Here is a 20,199-nt window from a genome sequence, read left to right as displayed (position 1 = left end):
ATTAGGTAAATTTGGCTCGAGATAAAACGCCTACTTGTATTTACACCGTAATCAATTTACAAAGCTCACAAAAGGTTTAAATGGTGTCATTTCATATAACAATATTAAATACTACAATTAAATACACTATATGACCGTCATCATAATTTTAGTAATATCACTGATATCAATAATTGGCCCTGACACGTTGTTGGTGCCGTTTGTTTTATGCTCAGTGAATGTTGTCGTTGATCCAGTCTAAGTACCGGGTAACTCTTGTATAAACCCCCGGATAGCCCGGTTCACCGCATTTGTTACCAAAAGACACGATACCGATTTGAATCCATCTGCCGTCTTTTTTCAACATTAACGGACCACCGGAATCTCCCTAAAAAAAAAAAAAATTCAACATATTAACGCCTGTAAATCTAGTAAAAAATTCGCTCATTTTTAAACAAATTTTAAGACGTTAGATGGGAGTTAGAAGAAAGTCATATTTCCGATAGTGATAAGAAACAGCTGATTACGGTAAGGTTAGGTTGCTGATATCATACGGATGATTAGCGATGAGTGATAAGAGATTAGTGAAAAGATATATATGTGTTTATATAATTAACTGTAAACTAGATTGCTGATAGAGATAATTGAAGTTACCATTTTACGCCATCTTTGTGGGAACTAGAACCTTATCACATAAAATTATGTCCATAACAATTATAAGTTATGTTGATAACACTGATGTATATATATATATATATATATATACACACGAGTAACAAATAACCATCTCTAACTCCAACTACATCCCCATCCTTTTTCAACAGCTTGCGTACGGGTCCTCGACCACGGGAGACATTTTATTTCTAATCTTCTCTTATCTCTCTTATCTATAATCTTTTATCTCTTATCTTATCAGATAAATCATCAAAAATGTTCGTTAGGTAAATAACTGTCGATTTTTCCGGTTGTATGCCAAAGTAAAGACATAAAATGTCAAAATGGCCGACGTCGACTTCAATTATTATTATCACTAGTTAACACTCTAGTTTATTATATATATATATATATTTCTGTGGTGAAAATGGTCATTTGATAACAACTCTTGATAAGAGATTAATGATAAGGGACAGCTGATGATGGTCCCTGATAAGAGAAAGTTAATAAGAGATCAGTTAGGTTTAGGTTAGATTTGGATTAAATAGTTAAACTCTTTTTTTATAGATTTGATAAATGGCCGCCTACCTTTTCTTACCCTCGCTTACTCTTCTTCTCCTTCTCCTCTCTACCTTTAATCTATCATTAATAGGCAGCCGATAATGCTGATAATTAGAGATTAGCGATAAGACGGATTAAATCTGATTAAAGGGAACTGGCTCAAAAAAAAAAACCGGCAGTATTTTATTAATCTGTATTCAATTATCAGCGTCGATTGATATATGATAAAAATATTTATGAGGTCGGAAACAATTTATAGAATGTCTTGAAATCGATGTGAGGGGCATGTTTAGATTTTTTCAGAAAGATGCGTATCCTGTAAGAACGAAGTTTTGCAAAAAGGTACATTTATTCTAAATCTAAAAAAGATATTTGGCTGCTTTTGCTTTTGACGTCTTACTGTATCTTAGAGAGAGGTCCCTTCATGCCTATTTAAAAAAAAACATGGATGGTGGGGAGTGGGAATATCATGGAAAATGTCCTCATCTCCTTACATCAATTACATATCACATATCCATGTTAATAGGTTGACCACAGCGTAGCGGTTTGCTAAAATTGCAATCAAATCTTATTGGTCATTTACCTGGCAAGCGTCTTTCCCTCCTTCCTTTAATCCGGCACAAATGAAGTCCTCGTTGATAGGTTGGAAGTAGGTCCTGTCGCAGTCGTTGTTATTCCATACCGGCAAGTCGGCTTGTCTCTGCACAGTGCTCTCTTTGCCACCTTTGAACATAATATTTAAGTAAACGATTAAAAAACTATGATTTTAACACAGCCAAGGTGTATTTCTTATGGATTTTTGCCAACAACGCATTGCAGTTTAACAACCTCTATCTAGGTTTGGTTTTTTTTATCATTACTAGTAAGGGTTTGGACTTTACCATAATATGTTGTGCCCCAACCGACGACAGTGGGACTTTGACCGACGAACAAGTCCGACTTGGCGCTCTTCGGGGGCAAGCACAGCGGTATGATGTACTTGCTGCGTTTCACCGGCCTGTCCAACACGAGCACGGCAATGTCGTTGTAAAAACCTACTCTGGAGAACTTCTTGTGTCCCTTGACCTCGACCACATAGTAAGTTTCTGGAGACGAGGGTTCGTCGTCCCTGCGCAGGTCGACGTCACCTAGCCTGACGGTAAACTGTCTTGCGTTGAACCTGGCAAAAAAAAAAAGATATTATTGACATTTTATGTCTTTACTTTGACACACAACAGGAAAAATCGACAGCGTTAGCAAAAAACCTAACGAAAATGTATCCTTCTATCCTTCTATATCCTTAAACATCTTTAAACATCTTTATATCCTTATATATTTTTATATCCCTTATATCTGTAACAACTGTGAATAAGTGTGTAAGTCGATTTCAGTGATTTTACAGGAGAGCGATTATAAACTTTAAAGAAACCACTTGAGTACCTCTAAAGTATTTATCAATATAAAAGGATCATAAAAAAACAAATGTTTTAAATTGAATCCTCGTTATCCTGATCCTAACAGCTTAGGATTTAGCCAGATTTGGCAGCTGGTCAAAGTTTAAAATCGTTCGCCTGTAAAATCACTGAAATCGACGACTTGCACACTTATTCACAGTTGTTACATATTTATCCTTATAGATCCTTATACATCCTAATATATAATTAAAAAACATAAAATGTCTCCCAATTGAAGTAGAAAATTGAAAATTGGCTCGCGCACCGCTGGCGCCATCTAGCTGTCGCAGACGCAGTCAGCCTTATTTGTTTTTATTATTAACCTAACCGTGTTTGTGTGCCAAGTATTGATATAATAATAGTGTGAATGTTATTGCACTACTCACGGCTGTTGTCGATTGTCTCTGGTGCAATGAGCCGCGGTCAGGATATGCCTGGGGCCGATTAAGGAACCCCCACACCAAAATTCCGTTCTTCGGGGACCGTGCAAAAAAATAGCCGCCATCCAAGGCCATCGGCCGGGTAGAGCTTCGTCTCCACCGACCACTCTGAATTTTGGCACTTCCGGACGTCCGCAATCTAAAATAACAAATAGAGTATTATTATTTAAAAAAAATTGGAGTTATTATTTAGAACAAAAGCGACACGTTGTTTCATACAGTGATTCAGTCACAGTTCAGTCCATCATATTAAAACAGTTAAAGTCGGTTAAAATCACATTCAAACGTTTACTCCGATGCCAATCCCGTAGATGGTACAAGTACAAAAATCGATAAAAGCATTGTGATTATGTCCTCGTAATTGCATTTTTAGTAATTGGGTGGATCGTCTATGTGTAATAATATGTTGCTGTTGTTACTAATAGGCAGATAGAAAATATGTTTCGGATACCTGTCGACTATTGATTCACTCATACATAGCAATCTAGAAATTCACCACTGCTAGAGAGTAAATTTACCTTTTTTTTTCTTTTTCTAAAGATTCTTGAACCTGAATAATTGTCTACGTTAAAGGCCCACTCTAAATCCACCTTTGGTACCTAATATTCAGACCTTAACCCCTAAAACGGCATCTAGGTGCGATTTCTGATTTATAATGCTTGCCACACAAAGAAACCGGTTCAGCGCTTAAAAAAAGTATCATAGGAGCAGACATACAAAACTAAAATTTAAAAAAAAAACACATTACTGTAAAAAACAATTTTTGCTAGTAGATACAAGCCGAATAGTTAAATGCACCGAAATGGGAAAACGTGATCTGCAGTACCGCATCAAATTCAAAATGGGTTAACGGTGATCATAATAATAATAGATATAACAATATAGTGTGGTTTCCGGAAACGTTTTTTTTTTTTGTTGTTGTCTTCTGTGGGATGAGCGGACAATTAAGGTGCAAATTTAACCTTTTGCAATTGCCCAACGCACGCGAGAATTCAAAATTGAAATAATCTTAAACCAGACTACATTACAATGTAGTCATAAAGATAAGGGGAGGACGAGACACGGTTGAACGTAGGGTAGACAGTTAAGCTGCTTTTGTGAGGCTCGAGAGAAATTCAGAAAGTCGCTCACGGTGTGTGCACCTAACCTTTTTTTATATTTTGTCTTCTGCGGTTCAGTTAAATCCTAGTAAAATCAGCGCAATTCTACAAAAGACATTAGATCTATAGTGATAAACCGAATTACCTCCTTCGTCGATAACGTTAGTGGATACAGCAGAGCTTATGGTAGGCTTGGTTGCCAACTGGACGGGAGCTTTGGTGGACAGAGTGACGATGGTCGGAGGTGGTCGGGTGACTGTGACCGGCCGGTTGTTCACAGGTGGTCTGGTGACGGTCGTCACTTGTGTGTTGACTATGTGCTGTTGACTGGTCGGCTTTTCTGGTACAGATCTAGAATGGAAAAACAAAAAAAAACTTGTCAAAAATTTAAAAAAACAACATAAGATGCGGCTTTTTTGAAATAATGCTCCATTCAAGTTTGTACATTTTCTTTTAACATGTACATACACATCGGGTTGAATAAGAGAAATTTCACGACACCATTTTGCGTTATACTTTCAGTTAAAGATAAGAAATCATAGATAAATGATAAGAGATAGCTGATAACAGATAAGAGATAAATGATAAGAGATAAAATATCTATTATTAAATGTTTTTCCCCGGAGCAGAGAAAATAAATAGGTTTTTTAGTAAATTTTCGATTATGTTATTTAGAGGACTACTCTTGTGTTTAGAAAGTTATTAGTGTTCACTGTTTAATCACCCAACAGTTTAAAATGTATATTATTGTGGGACACTTTAAAGGTGATCAAAGGATTTAAAAGACAACAGGAAGCCTATAGAGTAGGGATAGGATCGATGATGTCAGCAACAAAAGTTTATGAACGTGGGTGACATAGTGTGACCTACAAAGACAAAGAAATAATACTTATTAAGTTGGGGGTATTCCAGCATTATAATTGGCATGTTTTACATTTTTTTTTTTAAATTTGAAGTGTGTTTAAGATAAACAAAACGTGTCAATCAGAATCATTTAATGTGCGGCAAAAACAAAAAAAAAAAGGCAATAAACAGGCATTTCCTCACACCATTGGCTTGTCCTAGGGCCTGCGGTTATAAGAAATTTGGTAACAATAATATTATTATTTAAACGTGTTGGATTTTTTACGTTTTTTTATTTTAATTTGGAAACTAGCACTACTTAATTTAATTCGGTTTTCGGTGTCGAAAGATGACGGTTTGACCACAACATTTGCGCTTTCGTGGAAATCTTGTCCTCTATTTTTTATTGTAGGTGTTTTATCTCTATATCATTTTAAATGGTACCTTTTTCTGTTTTCTGTTTAGATAAAAAAAAGTTAAATCACTCTAATAAATTAACTATAAAAAAAGAGCCCTAATTATACTAAACTAATAATTACACCCCACAGTTGAACAACAGGTTAAATAAAACCAGATAGGTAGTCTACTTTATAGTGAAACACAAGAAATTTAAATAACGATTTTTTTATTGGTTTAATTTTAATGCAATAGGGCCAACTTGTAGTGCCAATATTTATTGTAGACAATTTTTACAATGATAACTTAAACGTTTGTTTGCTGTACAACAGAAGGATTTTTTTTTCATTGTTCGGTCACACTGATCCGAGATTAATAAAGTTTGTTTACATTTTTCGTTATCTTCCACTATCTGGTTTTATCCAATCTGTGGTTTCACATTTAAAATTAATTTTTTTTATAAAATTGCCTACACACCTGACTCCTAATAAATAGGAGGTAAGACGTGACGTCTTAACGAAGCGTCTAAAATATCTAAAATGGTTGATCGACAGCTGCTCAATAATAATAATTTTACCTCGACGGCCGTCCAACGATTTGACGGCCTATTATTATGTCACAGCTGTTACGGTAGTGCTACTGGGGGTTTTATTTTTTTGGCGATTTTCGTAATTTTAATTTTCACTTTGGAACGGATTAAGAAGACCTGCAGAGCAAATGTATGCATGTTAGAACGGACAAAGCCATAACCACCGCGGAAGTACATTGTAATTTCGCCGTTTTACTTATTATAATGATTACCGAGAGCGCATACACACATGTGTAAAAATCGAGAGTTTCACCGGCGATCCATACAAAAGCCTATTGTTGTGTATCAAGTATAATATGTGTGCGACAAGTGCTTATTATTATGTTTTTTTTTAGTTTCCTCTAGAAAACCGTCGTTCTCAATGACGGTAATGTATGCGACGATCGGCGTCTTTGTGAAAATGAAAAGTGAAAATCACCGTTTGATTAGTCCTGACCGCACAAAACAGCCGTGTTAATGATTAGCAGATGAAATTCTAACGTGAACGCCACTTGCGTTAAATAGAGCGCAATGGCGGTTGCAAACCGAATGGCATTGTGTTTGATACTATATAATTATTTTTTTCCTCTGCCCTGTCATTGCCGTCTCGGCCAAAAGGTTAGGTCTGCGCGTGCAGGGTGATTGGTTAGGTACTATTAACCGGCGAACGTCTTGGGAGATATTTGACAGTTTTCAATATTATTCTCTTTCATACTTTTATAGAATTGACAAAGTCAACGTTATGGTTCGCTTTTGACATTTTCATGTCTTAGCTCTGGCACATAACCCAAAATAGTGTTAAAAAAAAAAGCGTTACGCTGTTATCTGATAAGAGATTAGAGATAAGAGATGAGGGATGGTGATAAGAATGGGGATGTTCATTTTTTTAAATTATGTGTTGTATTCACAACAATTCATCATATTCGCTATGAATTGTTTTGGGCCAGATATTATTATGAAAGCACTAAAATTATTAGCCAGAAACTTGATATGTTTACAAGCCACCTCAGATACTAGCTTGTTATTGCTTGTTATTATACTATTTCATTATCTATAATTCCACCACTACCTAAATTTATTCGGTACTTCAACGAGACATAAAAATGCCCTTTCGCGGTTGCGGACTCGTCTGAAAAATGTTTTATTTTTTTTTGAGAAAATATTCCCAAACCATCCCTATTCTATTGGGACATTTTGTTGATCTGAATACACCCCGAATATGGACAATTTTTGAGTCATGCCAAAAACAACGGAGTTGTAATATTTTAAAAGAAGCTACTCACTGCTCTGTCGATTTTCTAGGACAACACACACCGGGCACGAACAGGTTCTTGAAGCATATGGACTGCCGGAGTTGGCCTAGGTTAAGCAGCAGTTGAGGGCAGTTGCTTAGGTCTTCGCAGTTGCCCTGAGCACCGTCTGGAGTAGTGCACGGCCTGTTGTCTTGAGCCACAACTTTGCCCGATCCAAAACTCACAAGTGGCTTCACAACCATGTCGGTCACGTTTCGGCCGAGCACGTTTTTGCTGATTGTAAAAATGGCGGTCGGCAGATCACCACTTGGTTTCTGCAAACCTTCTCCCAGATTAATATAACTAGACACCTCATGCCACGACCCCACAAGTATTTTATAAATGCATTAACATTGGACAATAAACCATAATAATATACCAAAATCTGGGAAGACACAAATGAACAGCAGAAAAAAAGGTGTATGGATAAAAAAAAAACAGGAAAAATTGTGGAGAAAGATGATGACAACTGTCAGAAGATTTTACAGAATGTATAATTGTCCAGATACCGAAGAAAGCAACCGCAAAAACCCGAAAATAGTACAAAACCCTGAGCCTGACATCACATTCAAAACCCTTACAAGAATCTTATTAAAACAAAATAGAAGGACTACTAGCCGTAGGTCAATTTGGATTTAGAAAATGAACCGGCACGAGGAAAGTCACGATAGGTTGGTAAGGTTAGGTTCATGGTATGTGATTGGAAAGAAAAAGCAACTGTGATTTACTTTGTTGCTTTAGAAAAATATTTTGACAATGTTAAGTGGAATAAGTAATATTCGTAATATTGCAAAAAGTCATAGTAGCAACCAAATGTTTTATCTTTATAAAACATCTATTTAAATGCTTGTATGATTATAAAACAGAATTTATACAATATGGAAACAGTCTTGTTGAAGCAAAGGTAAAAAAAGAGTAAATCAAGGGTGCTCGCTATCATCTTATTTGTTTAATCTATATGCACAGAAGCCATCAACAGAGTGAGGGATCTCTTCGACAAGTCTATAGCCAAATAAAAACACCTTGGAAGTGATGGACGACGGTGAAGACGAAGCTTTCAAAAAGCTAAAGAAACAGTGCGTTAAGCAGGATACATGTGGACCAGTGCCATGGAAAACCGGTAGAGGAATACCTGCCTTAGCTACATTAAAAGGACATGAATTGCACATCATATTGCAAGCTAAAAAGGGAAATATGAGTGGTGGATGAGGTGGAGAGTTGTTGCTTGACAATGCTGGGTGCATTGTCTGGTTTTATCTGATCCGTGGCCCGATCATTAGGTGTGGTATTTGTTTGTAATAAAAATTCTTCTCTATAAATATGTACTTACTTACTGGATAAGACTGCATCGGGCTGTCGACGCGGTCGTCCGTCGTGCCCCTGGTGTAGTTGACTAAGTATCTACCGACCGTGTTGATGGCGCCCAGGGTTTCCGAAATCTTGGCTATGGCCTGCGGCGACAAGTACCGTGCTTCTTCGGACCCGGCGACAGGGTACTCGGGCTTTTCTTCTTGAGCTAATAAAGGCTGCTCTTGGAATTCGGAAGGAAGTTTGGCGCGCCTTCCAGACTTGGCGTGTCTACTCTCTGGGTAACTGAAGTTGCCACGGGCTTCGCCGATGTCGCCCGTGGGAAACCGGAACGTTTCCGGTAAGTCTGCCTGCCTCGGTGGTCGGCTAAAATAGTATTGCTGTTTGCTGGCGCCAAAATTGTACCCTGTGAAAAAAAAAACAATCATCCAGTTACAGAATAATCCATACAGAATGATATTTGTACAATAAGTAAATCTGATGACAATGACAAAGTTACAATAAATGGTAGAATAGGAAGACTCTCCTCCTGGCAGTGCCACCTGACAAAAATAATTAAGAATTTATATTGTGTTAAGCGGATCCCTGGGCCATTGCCCAATTAACACATATGTGTTAGGTAAATTCTATGCTCTATTTTCTTGACATTTTCAACTAAACAATAATGGTATGAAAAATTAATTTCGGACGAAAACGGTTTATTTCTCACGGGCCGTACGATGGGGTTACACAATCGTTACAAAATAATTCAAAACACATAATAGATATTGTATTATTTATGTTTACGACTCGAGAATACTGTTGTTGTTGTTGTAGTAAAAGTAATTTCAAAAATGTGTCACGTACTTAGTGTTGCATCAGTCGGTCACACGTAGATCCGCCTTTGAGCAAAAATCGTACATCTCAGTCTTATGTAACCTTATGCAAAACACAAGTGATGCAATTTATTTTTTATCTATGCACATTTTTAGCTTAAACAAGCCACAGTCGTGCACGTGTAATTTACCTAACTACCGAAAATTGTCAACAATAAGGTTGGGGGGATTTTTAAAAAAATCTGTTTTGAGTTTACACGGATTGAACCTTTTGAAGTATAGAAACGAGTGCCTATATAAAATAATGATTAAAAATATACATCTGTTTCTCCCACAGGTCGTTGCCGTGGAATATTACCCAGCTTAAGCGTGGTCGGGTCATTTAGGACGTTTCAAGTGCGTTTGTATGTATACATAAGTACACTTTAATTTATATATCTGTACAGAGATAGAGAGAGAGAGAGTTGCTACCGCAAAACCGACAAAGAATGGCACAAATTATTACACCAGGTATCCAGGTATAGGTGTATAGGCTGTTTGCCGGTGCAAAAGAGAATTCAATCGATGCGATAAAGCGCTCTATTCGCCGGCCTACTTTGATTATGAACAGAGATCAGAGTAGAAAAACATACAATCAATGGAATTAGCTTGGATGATATACTTAGATGGGCCAGACTTAAAATAAAATCTGGCTATGCTGAGAAGGTGTTGCCTAGTTTCCAATGTAATGTGTTTTTAAAATTTTAATCCAAACCCGAGGCTCTGCAAAACAATCCGACTTAAATAAATTACAAGTATCTCCATTTCTTTTAACAAACGGTGCGCCTTACTTATCAAACCTGACATTACACTCAGACCTCTAAATTAAAACTGTTTTCCGAATTGCACTAGCTGTACACTAGCTTAACAGCTGTACACCTAGCCATCACAATTCCCTAAAAAATCATCCTAATACTCTTGTACAAAATCTATCACCACCAATAATGCCTGACAACCCTCTCAAAAGGATAACATAGAAGTATGCTTCAAATAAAAGACAAATAAAAAATGTATTTATTTAAATCAATGAGAAGGTTTTTATGGAGAGAACTGTTTGAAACGTAGAAAGGAGCTTTAGAAGGCATTAAGATTGGAAAGTTTGTATTTTATGTTGGATTGTTTGGCTGTGTCCCATAGCTGGATTCCATAAGACCGTGTAGGTTTTAAGATTAATCCTATAGAGAAGGATTTTATTATTAAGGTTAACGCGTTTAGATAGTGTTTTTATAAGTAGGAGATACAACTAAGACAATAAAGTGAAATAATCAAAGACTTGTCATTCTCTGTTAGAGCTTACATGGAAATAGTGTAAAAAGTAAGTATCCAAGACACCCTTTTATATAAGCCCAAAGAATGATATAGATTTGGTGTCAATTAACGAGCGATTTACTTCAAACAATTTTGATCGGTTAATATATACATCATGTCATAATGATCATTCGTCTTGTCTGATTGTGAATCTGATAAAAGTCAATTCCGGAGTACACATACTATTGTAGTTCAAGCCCAAATGTTTTGTTCTCAAAGATCTCGAGAGCGTTTTTCTATTATGGTTATTGACATACTGTTATATAGGGACTTAATTGAGAGTGTGTAGGCACGTTGTACAGTAGGTCGGATCGATAAGGAGTCGGTTGTGCTAAGAAACCAACGAAGACGTTTGCACGCCATAATCCTTATTCGTGGATTATTTTTCTAAATTAATCTGCTTGCTAAACTGATAATATACAAAAGCTTTATCGAACCAGTGTGGTCAATCTTCGCCGAATTCTTAAATGCCCGCCATACATAATATCAAACGAAACGATTCATAACGACCTTCGCCTACTCGCTGTAAAACAAACTGTTGTCTTTAGATGTAAACACTTTTACAACCGTCTCTTGAATCATCTTGAAACACTCTTATTATCTGTCCTCCCACATGATCCCTGATAATCTCCCTCGTTGCTTAAAAAGACTTCTTGGAATTTCAACACTTGATCCCCCACGAAAAGCGTACACAGAGCCAAGGACATTCGATGCTATTTTTTTTACTCATGTTCTTATCGGATCGATTTCACTTTAGCAGCGTTTATATTATAATATATTGTACACATAATAATAGCGTGTGTGTGTGTGTGTGATAATCATATTATGTAGGTACTTGCTGTGCCGGGCACACACTCAGCGTTCTAAGGAACACCGCGATTGTAGCTGTTTTGCAGTAAACAATGCTAACCCAGACAACTTGAAAAATGTACTGTAATACTAGTATGCCGTTAAGGATTAAAATCCTTGAAAGTAAAGTCAATATAAAGTACCAGGAATTACTGGGTTCTAGTACAGTGTTTCAGGAAATTAGCTAAGACTCATAGAGTAGTATTTTGTGTAGTAGATTTGTTTATTGTATTGTATTATAAATATAGATTTATTTATTTAATATATATATATATTAAAACTATTTTAGCATAGCAGTTGTTATTAAAGAGATGGATTTAATCTATGAACTAGTTGTATACAACAATCATATCAATATTATAACCCATAACGTGTATATTTTAAATTATAAATTGTTTTATTATTTAGTGGCGTTATTTTTATGTTGTAATTATTATTTTTTTTTTCTTTTCACTAATCATTGATTAATAATTTGTAGAAACATTTACATTTATTTACTATTAATTTGCTGCTTATAATTGAGATTATTATTATTATTTTTAGAGGCTCTCGTCCATCAAAACGAGGATTTTATGCTTAGTAATGGACGAAGCAGTGCAATATCAATATAATATGTAATAATTTTTTGTAAATGTCATTACTGCTAAATACAATTATCTATCAATCTATTTAGGCAACACTGTTATTCCTCGTGATTAAAATCCGGAAACATACGCTTTAAAAAGTGTATTAAGATAGAAAATTTAACAAAAGTGTAACTGTTTTGTAGACTTGATTTTAAAACTTGACAGTATAATTTTAAATAGTAAAAATCATGTAGTTTTTAACGGTCTCGATGGTTTTTTCATAGAAATGTTTTGTGGAGCTCCCTAACGTGCAAAATTAAATGTGGTCTTTCAACGGCTAACATGCAAATTCACATTACAATTCCTGACTCTCTTTAAAAGATCATACCATAATAAGGTATGTTTATAACCTACCGCTATTATGATAATAGTTAATTTAGAGATGGTCACCGACAAAATGGAAAACTGTTAGTTTCATTAGTGAATTCATAGCCAATCATTTATTTGTATGTGGTTACATGCCATACCTAAACCACAGACGGCACTTGTACGCATTTTCTCCTTTCTACACCTCATCGGTACAACTTAAAAATAACGAAGGTGTCGAATTATCAAAGCGAAATTACCAAAAACATAAATGACATTATGGTTGAAATCCATTAATAATATTTGAACCGCTCGACGGATAAGGAATTTTCGTTGAACGTGAAAAAAATATATACTCTGGAAATTCAACAACACATTAAATACAGATAAAACGGAAAAGTTGATTAGCGCCCGTTAGTAGAAGGAAATATACTTTTAAACCACAATGTGAAAATAATGGCGCCATGTACAATCTGTTGACATCCGCGTGTGGGAGCAGGCGAAAGCAATCGCACTCTCAAATCGACGTTTATTTACTTTTCACACTTCCTCGCCGACATTGGGACCTACAAAAAATATATTGCCAATACACAACTACTGCACTTCGACTTGTAAATATTAACCTTAGTGGCGAAGCAATACCTAAAAAACGATACAGGCGAGGTACCCCGCTTTCAATAAAATACAAATACTGCTAATTGTGCAAGTCGGAAACTGTATGCGAGGCTTATGTAACGTTTCATATATTATCATCTGCACAGCAAAATTCACATCCAGTGTTGGAGTTTATTTCGTAACAATTCTGACTGTAAAACATTAAGTTTTTTTTAAATTTTTTATTCCATACAGCGTCACTTGTCAGCCAGAAGGTTACCGAGTATTCCGTTTGTTTGTTTGTTGTACACGGTACGGCTGTGAGACCCGCGTAAAGAACCATTGCTCTGAAATAAACGGTGTTTACACCTGAAAGACTTTCACTTGTCAGGTCGCGTCTGAGGCGTGGCTATGGGATAGGTAAGTTTGCCTTCTAAAAAAAAACAACAACAACAACAACTACTACACAAAGACGATGCGACCCACACTAATTAACGCATAGAGTAACAATAACATATAATATATACATATATATATATATTATACTTAAATGTACCTATACTTTTTTTTAAATGATTGTTTTTTCGCACTTTAATAGTTATTAGTTACCTAACCCGAATTTTGTTTATTTTTCATAGTGATAACTGATAACTGATAAGACAATTTCTGGAAAACGTGTAAGAGATTACTGATAACATATTCAGCTGATAACAGATAGAAAATCCCAACTGAACTCCACCTCGCGTTCTAAATTTTAAACTATAACAACTTAAAAACTGTTTATTCAAAACGGGTTGTCGACCGGCCAACATTTTCAGCAAGTTATTCTCAAGTTTAAAAGTTCATAAAACATGTAAACAATATCATTATAGTTTCATAAATCGATAAAGCCACAGACTTTATGAAAACTCAATTCACTCGGTCGAAAACAAAGGAAATTTTTAAGAAGACTGTTTAAGGACTCGCAAAGAAATCAGTGTAGCCGCATGAGTAAGTATAAATTATTGGGCAGACATTTTACAATAATAACTGACTTAATTATCACAAATTAGATGGTTTTTTTTGTTTACCTAATCCTTGATAAAATTATGAAATATCCGGTTTCATAAAGTCTCTAATAAAGCTACTGAAAATACTAAAAAAATAATAATTCCAATATTTTTTTATATTGTAATAAAGCGTAGACACAAATGTTGTCAAAAAAAAAAACTATAAATGTTCAATCATTTTAAGAGGAAACTGGCGTGGGGCGTTAAGGAACTTAGCAAGAGCTAATTTTTAAGTATCAGAAATATAATAGTACTTATTAAGTTGGTCGTTGAAAGTATGTGTACAAACCTATGTGTCTTTGAAGATACAATGCCAAACTAAACGACCACAAGCATTGCCTGTGAATAACTCTAATTAAGCCGTTGACGCGATTCTTTGATCATAGATAGCATCACACATTTTGCACAGAAAATGATTTGTTAGTAAACGCTTTGTGGTGAATATTAAATTACAACAATTATTATTATAGAAAACAATAAGAGCGGTAGTCGACCAATCATCCTGTATTAACGATACAAGGTATCCATCTGATGTAAGGCACTAATTTTCTCAGAAAATATAAATATTTTGAAAATAATTGTTTTTCTTTTGCTTGTAGGTATATATTTTATTATACAATGTCATGGCGATTAAAATTTGTTGCCTACATGTTTATGGAATTGAAGACGTATTATGTTCCCATTTGGAGAAAAAAACAAATTCCTTACTAGTAAAACATGTACGTGAAAGGTTAGGTCCCATAATGAGAAGAGGAGAAAACGAACCATTTTGAGTAGCATTGGAATAGAAATCAGAAGAGGGAAGACCCAGGAAACGATGGATTGACGTGGAATAAGGAGATCTAAAAACCCTGGGAGCTGAAGACTGGAGAGAGGCAGCTCAAGATAGAGATGGCAAGGTGGCAAGACATCTTGGAGAGTAGTTATGCCAACAGAAAATCAAGAATAAGTGGATGCGCTTAAAAGTATAGGAAAACATTGTACGCAGACGTTGTCTTAAATCGGATATCACGAAATAATATTATTATATTTGCAATTGAAACGTGGAAAAACGATAGAAGGATACGGTGAACGTCACGAAGTGGTCGTGTCATATTGTTTTTAGACACAACAGAATTGGGACCACGGTTAGGTGTGCGGGTATTTTTATTTAAATTAATCTCGGGTTAACGATACAATGGAAAATAATAAAAATCACTTTTACTCGTATAAACATAATAAAAATAATCGTTGTCGGGTTTAGAAATTGTGTTTCGGATCTTAATGGTGTCCACCCATAAACGTTAACGCGGTGTTGCGCTGGCTCTTGTAGATCATCGTCGGCGGCGGCGCGTATAATCGATTAATCATTATATTATCTTATTCATGTAAGACGTTATTATTCGGTCGTTCGGGGTTTCACGGTTGTCGCTACTGGTCATTCCCCACGTTAACCGGTTGACTTCGGATCAGCATCGCTCTTAGAGAGCACACCATACGCCTACACTACTCTCTTAACATTTTTTTATAGTAGGTTTTAGTGTAACGGCTTCGACGAGGAGCTGAGTATGTACTGTTTTCACAGTTTCATGTCTTAGCTCTGGTACATAACCAAAAAAAGGGTCACAAAAAAGCGTTACGCTGTTATCTGATAAGAGATAAGAGATAAGAGATTAAAGATAAGAGATGGGGATGGAATTAAGCGTAATGATAATTCTTGACACTAAAAATCAAAAGGAGATAGGAGATAGGGGGTAAGAGATAGAAGTTAGGATATAGGGGATAAGAGATTAGAGATTAGAGATGATGGATGGGATGAGATGGGGATGAAGATAAGAGTGAGGGTGGGAATGGGGTTGGGGATGGGGATGGATGTGTTGTGTTCACAACGATCAAACTATAACTGAAATATAAATTCAATAATTAAAGACGTCATATTCCTATGAATTGTTTTAGGCCAGATGTTATCATGAAAGCACTAAAATATTAGCCAGAAACTCTATATGTTTACTAGCCACCTCAGATACTAGCTTGTTACTGCTTGTCAATATACTATTTCATTATCTATAACTACTCTAAATTTATTCGGTTCTTCAACGAGACATAACAATGCTCTTTCGTGGTTGCAGACTCGGCTGAAAAATGTTTACATATTGTGTTTTATGTATTTCTGTAATGGCTGCCTCACAGGTGGGGACGTTTTTTAATCTGAATACGAATAAATGGGGTGGAATATTTATCTATTTTTTATGGGCTTATAGTCCAGTATTATGCCTGAGGTAGATCTAGACAATGAGCCTATGACTTACAATAATACTTCACTCCTGGATTTTAAACTTTAGTAACTTCAAAAACGGATCGTAAAATAGTACTACAATGGAATCTGGGAGTTTTTTATCATAAATATTACATAGTATATTGTGCCTATTGTTCTACACATTGTAACAGATTGCATAAATGAAATATAATAATAGTAGTGAGCTTACTGCATAGGTTAGTAGGTAAATTAGTAGCTTGGGTTAATTATTATGATCACATAACCTACCCGAAATTAGTTTTTTTTTAAATTTTGATTGCACATTTGCAGTGAACCATTTTTTTTTTCATGGAAATTATTGTTTCTTTTATAAAAGTACCTAGCAATTTCAAGAGGTTCGTTGAAGTTCCCGGATACTATTCAGGCTGTTGTTGCTTACCGTTTGGCACGCACAACGGTGGTCTGTATGGACAATCATCAGCAATATCCATTTAGTATCCACTTCCCACGTTGACCAGAGATTTTGATTTTATTTGCACACGTGGACTGTCATAACACGTGTAGGTGTTTATAATGACGAGTTGATATTATTCTAACCTACACCAGTGTCCGTCCAGTCATAGTATAACGATATTACAGTCAAACGAGTTTTCCTTTTAAGTTTTTTCGTCGATTCTTCAAACGCGCTAATGACACGTTAGAAAGTGTTGTTAGAAATTCGAAACAAATTTTGGCATAATCACGCCAAACGCAAAACACAAAAAAATCGTAGGTTCCTGGTTGTGTTGTTTTACTAATTTTTTAACTCATAAAAAGAACCTACGACGTAACGTTATGTTTTATCAGAAACCTCGATCGGTTTTTTGCTTTTCACCAGAATAATGTATACAGAAATGGGCGTCTACTCCTAGATTTAAATAGCAGTTGCTAACGTATCACATTAAACATTGAAGCCGAGTTAATTGACTACATTGTAAGAACTGCATTCAAAAAATGGTCATAGTTAACCACAAGACACTCATTTTCTACTAAATTAAATTTGAAATTTTTTAGTTTTAATTTTGGAAAACATTTTTGTTTCTGTTATTCTAAAATCAACGTTTGAAACTTAAACAGTAAAGTATATGTTCAATCAACTTAAAAAATATAAATTATAATTTGCTGAAAATGTCGACTGGTCGTTAACCGATTTTGAATTGTTGCTTTGGAGAAATGTTGAACTTAAATAACTTTAAAAGAATTAAACCAAAACTGGTTAGCGACCAGTCAAAATTTTCAGCAAATTTTTCCCAAATAAAATAGTTATGTATGTATGTCCGGTCCCATTTAAGTTTCAACAATATTGATAAAGCTCTGGAAAATATTAAAAAACATGAAAATTTAAATATTTTCTAGCATCGTTTAGCGTCGTACACTAAAGCGTCTCCAAAAAAGAAATTGCAATTGCTCTAAAAGACAACCAGTGTCTTATCCGCAATGAATCGCTCTTTATTGAGTACATTTGCTGTGGAGTTGATAATTTGCCAGCTCGGTATGTATGAACTTCTTTAATAATATTTAAATATATAGGTTTTTTTTTTTTTGGACCTTTTCGTTTTAACTAAATGGAGATCATTATCATGATAAAAAAAAACACTGCCGCCCACGCCTAGCGTTTACTTTCCATTTTGCTCGGTCGGATCACGATATCCGGTTGTGCGTTTGCCTTGTGTGTATGTGTGTGCTTTACCGTCCACGACAGATCTATTTATAATATCGCATAAATTTATCCCGCACACGGTGATCGTATATTATTATGCGCACACGGCCAAATGATTTATTATAATATCGTTATTACAATATTATTTACTCTTGGATTGGGTGCTGCTTGTAAAATATGTATTATATTATACCGGGTGTGCACTGAACTCATGCTGCTTGTGGAAAATGTCCACTAGTTGGGGAGGCTGCCATTTTGTGAACAGATATTGTTTTTTGTCCATGATATTTATTGTTTTCTCTATGATTTATCAAACATAAGAAGGCGTGTTATCATCGTCTAACCTAACATATAACCCCACCTATAACAGTTAAAATTAAAGTCGATGGCACAAAATCACAGGTATATATTATATATACATATAATATAGATTATTTTATACACATATAAATCTCACAAAAATGGCGGACGTCGACTTCAGTTCATATCACTAGTTAGCTAGTTTATTATGTATATCTGTGGTTTTGTCAAATAAATAAAGGTGTGTTATCATCGCTTAACCGAACATTTTAATGTGTAATATGGAAAAGCATTTTTACTTTCCATGAAATTAGTACATAAAATGGTCGGGACATTTTTCAATCTAAACACGTTGTTTTTTGTTTGTTCATTTTAAGTTATGTTTTCAATATTTTTCATTTCGAGTTATGATATAAACTCTAGTATGAAAGTTATCATAAATCAGGTTATTTTAGTATTATCCACGGCGTTATCTTTTGAAATTTAAATGATGAATCAGTCCACATTTTGTGCAGGGTAATTTTAAATCTAAAAAGATCTAAATAAGAGAATTTATAAAAATGTCATCATTTAAGTTTTTAAAGTTCATAGAGCTCTTAAAAAATTAAAAAGATAAAATCTTGAATCTCCTCTAATATTGTAAAATAACATAAACCAAAGTGTTTTTAAAAAGTAAAACTACAAAACTGCAACCATTGTAAGAGTGTAATTGGTGTTTTTATTTAAAAATTAATCAGAGATTACATCATAAAGAGATGTCTAGAGGAGGGAGATATAGTAATAAGGGGAAATCTAGTATTATTGATAACACATTCAGCTGATGCATATGGTACAGTTTCATGTGTGGTAACCATGGTATGTGTGGTAACAATAGTTTTTGTGACACAGAAAAGAGGATAACGTTAATGGTAATGATAATGTTTTTGTCTTTGTCTTTAACATTATCATTAGTATTACCATTACATTATCATTATGTTAATCGTTAACGTTATCCTCTTTTCTGTGTATCACAAAGACAAAAACCATGGTTACCACACATACCATGGTTACCACAAAAACCAAGGTTACCATACGCATCGAAATGAAATTTCAAAAGTAAAAATAAAGACTTAATTTGCAAATTATGGGTTTTACCGAACAATTTTCCCTACAAAAGTTAGTTTTGATAAGAACACTTGTTTGGTTAACAAAAAATACATGGTTTCCATTTAAAAAAAAAAACATGTTTTTGACCGTAAGTCGGCCATTTTGAATTTTGGACCATATTTATATATATTTTTTTTAACGTCCCCCTTTGTACTCTAAAAGTCTCTAATAAACAACGTTTTCTATTGGATTGTATCTTTTTGGAGAAAAATATATTAGTATTTAAAAATATGACACCCCGTATAATACATATATATGTATATAACTATACACACATTACTCGTGTGCTCGGAACGAAATACAAAAACAAATAACTTGCAAATGCAATTTAGAAATACGAGTAGTATATAATACAAAAAATTATTGCATCTCGCCAAGGTGGTAGCCCAGAGAAAGCTGAGCGACGACAACACCGTAAAAAATTGAAAACTCGACGTTGTCTGCAAAACTCAAAGGTATGATAATTATTGTGTTTTTTTTTTACCTCTCACGCGTTTTGTCGGTTTAACTCTTTTCTCCCCACTGGTCGACCGTTCGGACAACACCCTATATAGGTATATTATATAGCTGTTATATAACGTCACACGTGCTGTGTGCACAATATACACTCATCGGTTGTTGTGCAACTTGGAAAAAACCGTCCCGACGTCCGTGGTGC

At 35.0% G+C, this 20,199-nt stretch overlaps 1 protein-coding gene across 2 annotated transcripts in view; it reads right to left on the bottom strand.

Annotated features, from left to right (window-relative positions):
- The window catches only part of LOC126833824 (proclotting enzyme-like), a 35,507-nt gene continuing 15,308 nt past the window's right edge, over positions 1–20,199 (bottom strand). The window contains exons 3-9 of one of the 2 annotated variants that reach the window (XM_050565381.1): positions 8,597–8,980; positions 7,258–7,549; positions 4,313–4,518; positions 3,014–3,206; positions 2,076–2,353; positions 1,778–1,917; positions 1–367 (exon numbers count right to left, since the gene is read on the bottom strand). In XM_050565381.1, the coding sequence (XP_050421338.1) occupies positions 212–367; positions 1,778–1,917; positions 2,076–2,353; positions 3,014–3,206; positions 4,313–4,518; positions 7,258–7,549; positions 8,597–8,980 (1,649 nt within the window). In that variant the 3' untranslated portion in view covers positions 1–211. The remainder of the gene's footprint in view (positions 368–1,777; positions 1,918–2,075; positions 2,354–3,013; positions 3,207–4,312; positions 4,519–7,257; positions 7,550–8,596; positions 8,981–20,199) is intronic. The other variant, XM_050565382.1, reaches the window with a different exon arrangement.

This window comes from Adelges cooleyi, unplaced genomic scaffold (genome assembly GCF_023614345.1).
Source record: "Adelges cooleyi isolate 19-005CV unplaced genomic scaffold, UGA_ACOO_1.1 ACOO_flye_CR_arks_rails_tigmint_CR_PRNA_2, whole genome shotgun sequence".
Lineage (NCBI taxonomy): Eukaryota > Metazoa > Arthropoda > Insecta > Hemiptera > Adelgidae > Adelges > Adelges cooleyi.
Note: the sequence above shows the minus strand (reverse complement) of the source record. Positions and strands in the feature narration are given on the sequence as shown.